This window comes from Camelina sativa, chromosome 18 (genome assembly GCF_000633955.1).
Source record: "Camelina sativa cultivar DH55 chromosome 18, Cs, whole genome shotgun sequence".
NCBI lineage: Eukaryota > Viridiplantae > Streptophyta > Magnoliopsida > Brassicales > Brassicaceae > Camelina > Camelina sativa.
In genome coordinates, this window is record NC_025702.1 from 17,385,753 (window position 1) to 17,396,450 (window position 10,698).

At 31.5% G+C, this 10,698-nt stretch overlaps 1 protein-coding gene across 2 annotated transcripts; it reads right to left on the reverse strand.

Moving 5' to 3' along the window:
• Positions 3,069–5,324, reverse strand: LOC104762207 (transcription factor TCP5-like). 2 transcript variants are annotated; one of them, XM_010485454.2, is made up of 2 exons: positions 5,172–5,324; positions 3,069–4,451 (listed from the first exon to the last, which is right to left on the reverse strand). In XM_010485454.2, exon 2 carries the CDS (start codon positions 4,381–4,383, stop codon positions 3,292–3,294), a length of 1,092 nt encoding a protein of 363 aa, XP_010483756.1. In that variant the 5' UTR covers positions 4,384–4,451; positions 5,172–5,324; the 3' UTR covers positions 3,069–3,291. The 2 variants fall into 2 exon arrangements, with proteins under 2 accessions (XP_010483756.1, XP_010483755.1); XM_010485453.2 differs by lacking the exon at positions 5,172–5,324 and adding an exon at positions 4,731–4,860.

The following is a 10,698-nucleotide window of genomic DNA, read 5'->3' on the forward strand; positions in this document are numbered from 1 at the left end:
GTCATTGCATTTCTTCCGAGGAGACCAAATTAAAAGTAAAAACTACAGATCGGTAAAAGTTTTCTCAGAAAATATATAGTACTACATATTTTAATTTCTTATCGTCGCCTGTCTACAGAAAACAGGATAAGAAAAAATGTACCATAAATAATAACATCTGCGAAAAAAGAAAGAGAAAAAGAATTGATAAAGAAAAAGGAGAAAACAAAAAGAATTGCATGCCTAAGTGAGTGAATTATTTGAAAATGAAATAAAGTGGACCTGTTTTTTTTCTTCCTCTCTTAACTTTGAAGCATGCCGGTGATGAAAAAGAAGTTTATAATCATATGGACCATATATATATATAATTCCATTTAAGATAAATTATCTCTTGCCAATTCAAGATTCTAAAAACGTATATATTCTCTTGAGCAACTACAATTCCCATATCACTACGATATATATAGACACTAATTTTTATGTTAGATAAGATAATCGCCGACCATTATACCTTATTCCATGCCCCTTATTCATAAAATTATAATATCTGGGCATTACATCCACTCGTTACATTTTACGGAAGCTTTCAATTGGTCTCAAGGATATGTCTTCCCCTCGAAATCATCAGTTGTCTTATTCCCTTTAAATTTAACACCCAAAAAAAAAAGAATTCACTAGTCTCAGTATATCTCTGAGGAAATGTTATTTATATATATGATCATAAGTTTTGATATTTTAATGCGCATCCTCACTTTGACACATATAAATGTTAGTATTTTGTCGTATATACCTCAGAGAACGTCTAAAGGAAGATAGATATATCATATATGGGTCAATGAATTAATACTACACAACAAAGAACAGGTGCAATAATACCCTTTTTTGAAGTATCAGAATATAAATTTCAATCCATATGGGATATGGCCATATGTATAAGCAGAGATGTGGTGTAAGTATTTAGTAGAATCTTGGTTGAAAAGATATATAGATATATAAATGAATAAACTCTGTAATGGAAAATCTTTGAATTTTCTTGACAAGTGTGTGCCCATCTATATATATCGAAACACATGATTTATAAAAGATCAAAAGGACCACCCAAAAGGAAAATAAGTTGTGTTTTCAAAACCAATAATTTAAAAATGGAAGGTTATGATGGCCCCCACAAATTGGAGAAGAGAGAGTACTGAGAGAGAGAGAGAGAGAGAGAGAGAGAGAGAGAGAGAGAGAGAGAGAGAGAGAGAGAGATTGACAAAGAAAGAGAGAGGGATGACTGATAATGGAAGATACGGATCAGTGCTTGACTGAAATTCAGTTGCTGTCTTAACTGCTCCTCTTCTTTCCCTTTCCTTCTCTGACCCTCCAATCCCAATACTCACCATCAGACACTTCTCTTTTTCTTTACGTATTCATTATTATTTATTTCACTTTGGTGGTATTATACATGAACTTAAGGTTGGCTCGACTCATATATATATCATGTGTCAAGATTATCAACCATATATAGATTGTTCAGTAAAATAAAGTCATACAAGAACGTTCGTATAGCTAGTAAGTAGTACCCATTTATGTAAGGAAAGTTTTATTTGGAAAATAATAAAGGTTATAATAGACATTAATTCGTAATAATTTTTTTACTATGAATGAAAACAAATACATAAAACTTAATTCGAAACAAAGTTAGGAGGTATGAATTTATATTAAGTATATAAAGAAAACGTAAAGCACAAATTCTTTTTTACATGCATCTCTGCATTCCTTTGACCTAAATATAATCCATCTCCCTCACAGTACTCTCACACACGTGAAATTTGAATGTACGTATGAAGATGAATCCATCACATTTATTAGCTCTCTTATTGAAATCATTCGTGTGTCGACTAAAGGCTACCAGCGATTAATTTGAATGTTGGTCGTTTAGAACTTGATAAAAAGTCAGCAAATACGGAGATGTGGAAAACGCTAGCTAACTCAACTAATTAATTTGGCATACACAAAAGAAAAAAAAATTGCCTTATTTATTCTAATCTATATAGACATGCTCACTTCTTTTAGTTTTGGTAACCGTCACTTTCTTATTAAGTAATTCAGTGTACATATGAAGGCATATGATATATGTACATGATTGTAGATTTATAGGTGTGACGACGCATACATACACACGAGGCTAGGGTTTGGCATGCATAATTTATTGCCGTGCATCTAGGCATTGTGAACAGAAACCTATATCTGTACTTCTAATGTTCTATCTATATATAGATGTTATACAATATAGTTCGTATGAATACATTCGTAAAAAGAATTACTGTGGACATAAAATTATTTGAAACTTATTGGCGTTTTTATGACACATTATTACAAGCAACGACCCCTTCTGTTTCTTTCATTTGAATTGTGCACCAAATGGCTTTCTTTAATATATTGATATAAATATATTAATTAAACTTCATAGTTATGATTATATTTAAGTACTGAATATTTATTAGTGATTGCAAACTGATAATGGAGTCATACGATAATACAATTATAGTACTTGAAATATATGTTAAGTAGATCAAATTATAAGATGAGGAAGGCGCCAAATCGATCCTACAACTGTGGCAATAGAGAATTAGCGGATTCCAAAGCAATGGCGCGACAAACATGCTGCATACATTTGCATCAATCATGTCCCATATGACAACTAACGTGTCTCACAGCTGACGGTAGCTAGGGGCGCGGGCTGATATGTTTTGAAACGAATCACATTGTTTGCATTGCATATGGATTAGTAGTGTTTAACTCTAATTTATTGAAACCAATTTAACCGCAAACCTAGGTCCATTGAAATCCATATATATATGATATTCAAGCTATATATATGTACCTAGGTCCATTAATTAAGAAGATTTACTAATCTAAATTTTACACAAGAAGATCGATGAAAGTACTAGACAGCTTTTATGAGATACCTACATATATTGTACAATTCATTAATTTAATCTATTCGAATAACTATATAAAGTACTGTATATCAAATTATCACTATTCATAAATGAATACAAAAATATATTCAAAAATAATTCATCCAATTTCAAAAACAAGCAATCTAAATAAACATATATCAAAACTCAAAAATATATAAATATAACAATCATCCTCGCATTATGAATGTCTTTGTTCCAATCCACATTGGAGATTATTAAAATTTCTATACATACACGAGGAAGATATATAAACCAACCCAACAATACGCATATGTATAAAAATATAGAAGAATGCGTATACATATAAGATATTTATGTATAGTGTAGCTACAATATAGAAAACCTTTCATGAATCGGAATCATTATCGCTACTATGACGATCCGTATCATGATTCGAGCTCATCAAATGATGAAATGGTCTAATCAAACTCGTATTACCCGTCATCATCTGCTGCTGCGTCGCCGTATTTGAATTCGAGCTAAAGAGCTGAAGATGACCAGCTCCATCTACGACTTGATGATGATGATGATTATGATGATGAGAAGCTCCGAGAAACGAAGGGTATGTCGGAAATAGAGAGCTCATAGCCGGAGGAGTAGGACCGAAAAAAAGCTGAGATCCGTCTCTTGGAGCAGAAGAGGAAGGAGGAGGCAAGTTGAGATTATTGTTGTTATTAGCAGCAACATTAGATATTGCGACAGTAACGTTATTACCGGATTGTTCTAACGATTGTTGAAGATGTCCGAGGTTGTAATAAGAAGAAGTGTTGTTGTAAGGATTGGTCAGTGGGAAATGCTGATGATTGAACCCTTGGTGATCTTGATTACTATTCTCGTCGTGTTTGATCCATTTCCCTTTATCTAGATCGAAACTTTCTCTATGGGTCGTAGTAGTATCCGTTATTCTTGATCTTGTTCTTGAAGAACCACCAAGATCCCAGTTTTCCAAGAACCCAAGATTGCTTCCTGGAAACGTTGTTGATGAAGTTGACGATGGCGATTCTCCGAACCCGGAGTTACCAAACATGAGATTTGGATACATTTGGTTAAAACCATGTGGGAATTGTAGAGGAGGGAGCTTGTCGACGTCATCTTTTGCTTCTTCGAGTAACCAATCTATGACTTTGCTTGGCTGACTCAACCCTAATCGATCTTGAAGGTCGTAGAGTTGAATCGCTGTAGGTACTGACAACCTTATCCTCCGGTCTCGAAGACCACGGACTGTACATACTTTGCTGTGTCTGTCTTTGCCACCGAATGTTCTCGATACTCGAACGATTCTTGGATTCCTAAAAGCTGAAGTCCATTGCCTTGAAGATGACACTGTACTCGGCTGTTGCTGTTGCAACATGTGGTTTAAGTTTACTTGGTGATTTTGATTACTATCTCCTTCTTGCTTTGCATGAATCTCCTCTTCGTCGCATTCTCTTGATCTCATCCCTCTTTTTAATTCAACTCAATAAGATCTTCTTCACTCAATTAATTAAGCTGGTGTGAAGAACAGATCTGAAAGAAGAGAAGAGACGAAATTGGCCAATTTAATAGGAAAAAAAATCAAAAAGAGAATAATTAGTTGTTGTTAGCTTCTTATGGAATGGAATTGAAGTGGAGTGATTAAATTGTTGCTTTTAAAAAAATGTTTTGGAGGAAAATTCACATGAATAACAAGTTAAAGCAAAATAGATATGATTGAACTCTCTTTCTTGAGTTAGCATCTAACTAAGAAAAGAAAGCTCGTAAGAATTTGAAATTCAAACATGTTAAAGATTATCTATATGTTCTTACATCGGTATTGAAGACTAGTAAGCTTGAAGTCCTAGTTCAAGATCTAGCTTCACAGAGAAGAAGGGAAGAAGAATGGAGAGAATAAGAAAGAGATAAGGAGGCAGAGGAATGTGAAGTATTTCTTTTTCTTTTTTTGGAAACTCGAATTATATATGTATTATAATNAAAAGAGAAAGGACGAAATTGTCCAATTTAATAGAAAAAAAAATCAAGAAGAGAATAATTAGTTGTTGTTAGCTTCTTATGGAACGGAATTGAGGTGGAGTGATGAAATTGTTGCTTTTAAAAAAATGTTTTGGAGGAAAATTCACATGAATAACAAGTTAAAGCAAAATAAATATGATTGAACTCTTTCTTGACTTAGCATCTAATTAAGAAAAGAAAGCTCGATCGTAAGAATTTGAAATTCAAACATGTTAAAGATTATCTATATGTTCTTACATCGGTATTGAAGACTGGTAAGCTTGAAGTCCTAGTTCAAGATCTAGCTTCACAGAGAAGAAGGGAAGAAGAATGGAGAGAATAAGAAAGAGATAAGGAGGCAGAGGAATGTGAAGTATTTCTTTTTCTTTTTTTGGAAACTCGAATTATATATGTATTATAATGATTGGGGAAGTTAAATAACAAATGAATTAAATCTACTTTTAAATTGTATTCCAATCCCTAGGGCTTTTTTTTTTTTTGGTATGAAAGGAATTTGTGCAGAAGGACAAAAAGAGGTGCAATTTATGTAGTGTACTGATACTGTGATGAAATGTGCATGTTTCGTTTACACTCACATAAATCAATCTTTTTTTATAAAATACTTTAAATAGTTGACAAAAGAAAAAACCTTTACAATAAAATTTAATACTTTGTAGTATTCAAGTTTTGGTTCCCTTTAATTTTATGGGCTTTAGACATTTATTTTTCTTAACTTTTATATAATTTATTAAATATAAATTTATCAAATTTGAATACTAAAATATCTTAGCTTGTTAATTAGAGAGAGAAAATATATTAGTGTACTAACAAGTAAAATAAAAATTTATCTATTTTAATTAATTTGTGTGAAAATAATAAAATGACTTGAGTAGTTCTACAACAAGAGCTTTAAACAGAGGTTGTACTGTAAAACATAAAAAGAATTTGAAGCTTTTTATAAATTTTCAAAATAATAAGATAAAAATGGAAGGACCAATTTATATTTTGTGACATTTTCTTGCAATTTATTTGACTGTTAAAGAATCTGTTGAATATTAACGAAGCAACTTGTTGAAACCCTAATTTGAGTGATAATGAAATCTAGACTGGTTAAAATCAAACTGTTGGGGAGTATTGCTTTTATTTCTAATTAATTACTTGTGGGTTATGTTTTATATATGTAGTTTTTTTTTCTTTAATAACAACATATATATGTCTAAATATATATAATAGATTGACAGCTAGAGGAGGTAAGGGTCTGTCTCTGAGATAGAGAATGGACCAACGAGTATAGGTTTTTCTTTAAAGCATCTAATGCTTAAATACTCACAAAGAGATTTGTGGACCACTTTCTCTTGTAAGTGTCTTTGCCACTGAGATTTTTGCTCACAAATCACACCATTTTCTTTCCTCTTCGTATCCAACTTGATCACTAGTATAAAGTCTTCTATAATTGACCGCTCCTTTAAGCCACTGGTTGTTCCGTAGAATATTGTGAATTCATATATATATATATGGTTTCAAATTCAAAACTCCGGTTAATCCAGATTCGTTGCAACAATAAATATATAATATATTAATAATCTTGAGATGATATTCATTGTAACAAAATTTGCGAATGAATTTGAAAATAAAACTTGTATAGTTTAGTAGAAAACAAAACCATTGAAAACGTTCTCCACTAACGTTAACATATCATCTAATTTTTAGCGAACAGATAAGTTTTGGTCATTGTTCATCATATCGTTCATTTGTATGTAAGAATATTCTAAGAAATACTACATTTTAGTTATGTTTTTAAAATTTCACAAATCATTTTAAGAAAGTGCTTAATTTGAATCCTTAATAAGAAAGGCATCTTTTTGGATATGGTGGTATTTTCTAATAAACAAATATATATTTCTGTAGTGATAAGATTATAAGTTTATTGTTTTTTGGTAATGTACTTACCAACTTTTGTATAGATTGTCAGCGGAATATTGGTTTAAATTCGGATATGTGGCAAAAAATTCATAAAACTTATGGTGAAATTTGTTGCAACAAAATTTTCGTTTGAACAACGACTTGCTTGCCAAACCCACCCGTCGTCTAAAGCAGCTAGCCCACTACAAAGCCTCCTTTATTAGCCATTGCCGATGGAATTACTTGGTTGTTAACGCCTGTGAAAGCCAAAAATATAATCTTCTTAAATTAGTTAACGTAATTTTTTTTAATGAATTAACGAAAGTTTGTTATAATTAATTATTTTCATAATTCATCTAATTTACTACAAAATTTACTAAACGCCCCTATGTTATGGGGTTCAAGGGATTTTACGATTTATATCAAACAAAACTATATATATTATGATCAATAAAGTAAGGAAATTTATATCATAATGTTTTTCTCTTTGATCACCAAGGAATTTTTTGTCATATTACATCGAATTATGTGTATATGATTTTATAAGTTCCGTAAGAGCATATACAAGGGGAGAACCTCTCAGTCTCTCAAATATATTATTTTAATAAATTTAGTGTAATTTTAATTTTTGTTTTAAATTTATATTATAAATAAAATTCAAAATCAATTAGGGTAGAACATGTGTCAAGTGAGTCTCTCACAAAGTTCTCAAAATCTCTTCCACAGACCCACTTAATTTTCTTTCTTATTTTTTTAATATTATATATTTTTGGTGGGTGAAAGATCTATTGAGAGACTACCGCTGCACATGCTCTAACATAATTTATAATATTTTTATTTTTTATTTTTTTAGTGAAAGATTTGCAAATTTTAATTTTAATATTTTGTACTTTGTACCATTAATTGTAATAGTTCGTACCAGGCGTCTCCCTACCTCAACTTAGGACCCGATTAGTGAAGACTTTTAAGATTTTAAAATCATTGAAAAGTTTTAAAAGCCTTTTATTTGCCAATCAAGCTTTAATGACTTTTATTTTTAATTTGTTTTTTCTTTATTTTCCTTTCTTTTTAAAAGTTTCAAAATGACGCTCTAAAACCAACAAGTTTAAAATAACTTTTTTTTCTTCCTCCATCATAATTAAAAACTATATAAAATTTTATATATATTTTTACACAAACCTTTTTTTATAAATTAATTATCAGTATTTTTTTTCCTTCTTTTGACATCCACTGCTCTTCACAAATTCATTATTTTTATCGTCACTTTGTATATTTTTACAATTTTGTTATTAATAAAATTATAGTCAGAGCTTTTAAAATTTTCTTTTAACAATCAGATTTTAACAGTTAAATATCTACAACCAAAATCTCTGCAGCCAAATTCTATACGACCAAATCTTTACAGTCAAAGTCTCTACAACCACAAATAACAGTCATTACCAATTGGTCCTAAATCTACTAAGTTGACAAATTTAACAAAGCAACCGGATCATATATAGGTCAGTACTAATATATACGTATGGTTATCAAAAGTCTGTGGACTGCACAAACGAAGAAGAACTAGAGAAATGATGATTGATGATGACGGAACTTGAGCTTCTGGGTTTGATTTCCCCCTACTTTTCGAGCATGCATATAGGATCTTGTGATCCTTATACAGACAATACCATATACGCTACAGTTGCATCTTTGTATATGTATATATTAATGTTGTGTGCCTATATATATTAATATATACATATAGATTTTCGACACTTCTGACTTTAGGCTAGCTGAGTTATGCCAAAGTGCTGCCAAATTTTTTTAAATTTCAGCCTGTTCAATTATTAAATTCTCCATGTGCTTCGTTTTTGAATTACCAGGTTTGTTTTTCATTGCCATATCATATCTCAAACTAAATATAGTTAGGCACTAGAAACCCTAACTCACTCTATATGTATATATATATATATATATACGTATATTAATTACACCCTACTTTTAAGAATATTTACATGCCTGCCTATACTTTTCTTTTCTTCAACATATAGGAATTTCTCTTACAGTAAGTATATAAATAAACTCATTGCATGTTTTGTAGATTGGACAGTTTTGTCTTTTGACGTGGGAATACCGATTCTCTTGCATCCAAAATTCACAACATGTTATTGCCTTTAAATTGTGACAAAAAAAAAAAGTTATTGCCTTTAAATCTTTAACCATCAAGACATTTTAGGTCAATAATAGCATAATTATTTTCAAACTTATATAAATTCATTATACTATTACTCAAAAGAATTAGCATACTCCCCTCCTCCTAAACTTTTTTTTTTTTCTTCTTTTTTTCTGTCAAGTTACTGAATTATGATCTAATATGAAATACTGTCAGAGTCTCAAATTTCAACCCAATAATATTGACAGAGTCTTTGTATATATTAATGTTACGAAAATGGAAAATTTTGTAATTTTACACAAAAAGAAGGAAAAAAAAAACAAATGTTGGACAAGTTGGTCTTAAGCTATCGCCATCAGACCGTGTAGAGTCACAAATCGGACTAAAAACCCAGAATTCTAACAAAATTGTGAAAATATCCAAATTTGCATACTTGCGTTATTATGTGATATCAACGAATCATAACATCTCCACATCTCTCTTCTATTACTATACTATACTAGAAGAGAGAATCAAAACAAAATAATGAAAACGGTGTCGTCCTTCATTATCAAACAGTACAGTACACAATAGCCTAAGAGCATCATTAGTGGAGTACCTCTCCTAAGTTACTTTCAAATTAATTAATCATATAATTAATATTAATTTAAGTAAAGCAACCCTAAGAGTATTTTTGCAAAATCATTCCTTTACTAGAGAACTCAAATAAGGTTACTCAATCTTTTAAAAAATAATTTTTTAACATAACAACCAAAATGGTTTTTTTTTGTTCTTTACCAAAAATACCAAACTTAAACTAACATAATCAGCAACATTTTCATATTGGGGACCCAATTTGCTGTTTCATATTGGAACAAGATTTGAGTTTTCTTATACACATTGTGGATTCTGCAAATAAATTAGAAACTAAACTTGAAATGAAAGCTTGGCCCAAGCACAACTATTTACAAGACAGAGGAGAATGCAACAAAGGAAGAAGATGGATACCCGATGTAGAGACTTCTCTAGCTGCACTATCCTCTGGTTGTTGTTCCCATTGACGAGTCGAGAGTTACGGTAAGGATGAGCCAAAGTGTTTGTAAACGTTCCAAATAGCATCTTGAATCCTCAAAGGTCTCAGAGCCTCGGTTTCTTGGCTTGTGGTCACAACCGCTGTTCTGTCTGAAACTTCGACCTTGATCTGTCTGCTAGGAAGATCCTTGTATAGCTCAGTCCATTTCTGTATTGACCATCCTATGTGTTGCAGAATCACTTCAACTAATATCAAACTCTGCTGCTTTCTCATGTAAATGCTTTACCCAAGTTTTAGCAAAAACAACATCTAAACCCAACTGCTTCAAGTAATCCGTGGATGCACCATTAGCGTAAGCTGTCTGCACAACACCAAGACGAGACTGCTTCCTTCTTTACCATCATCAAGAATGTTTAGTTGCTCTTTGATGAAGAGAGCAAACAAAGATAAAATCTTATCACCATCAAGTAGCTCAACCTTTACATCAGAAGTAGAAGGAACATAAAAGTAAACCAATCGATCTGAATCACCATCCAAACTCGCACACCTCATCCCTACATCTTTTAACCCAAATCCTAAAGGCACAACCTTTTCTTTCTGAACAAAATCAGCACCTACACCTTCATTAAGCACACCTCCATCTCTACCTGTGTTAACTTACGAATCTCAAGATCAAGATTACTCAAAGACCCTCTAAGCTCCTCAATCTTCTGTCCACC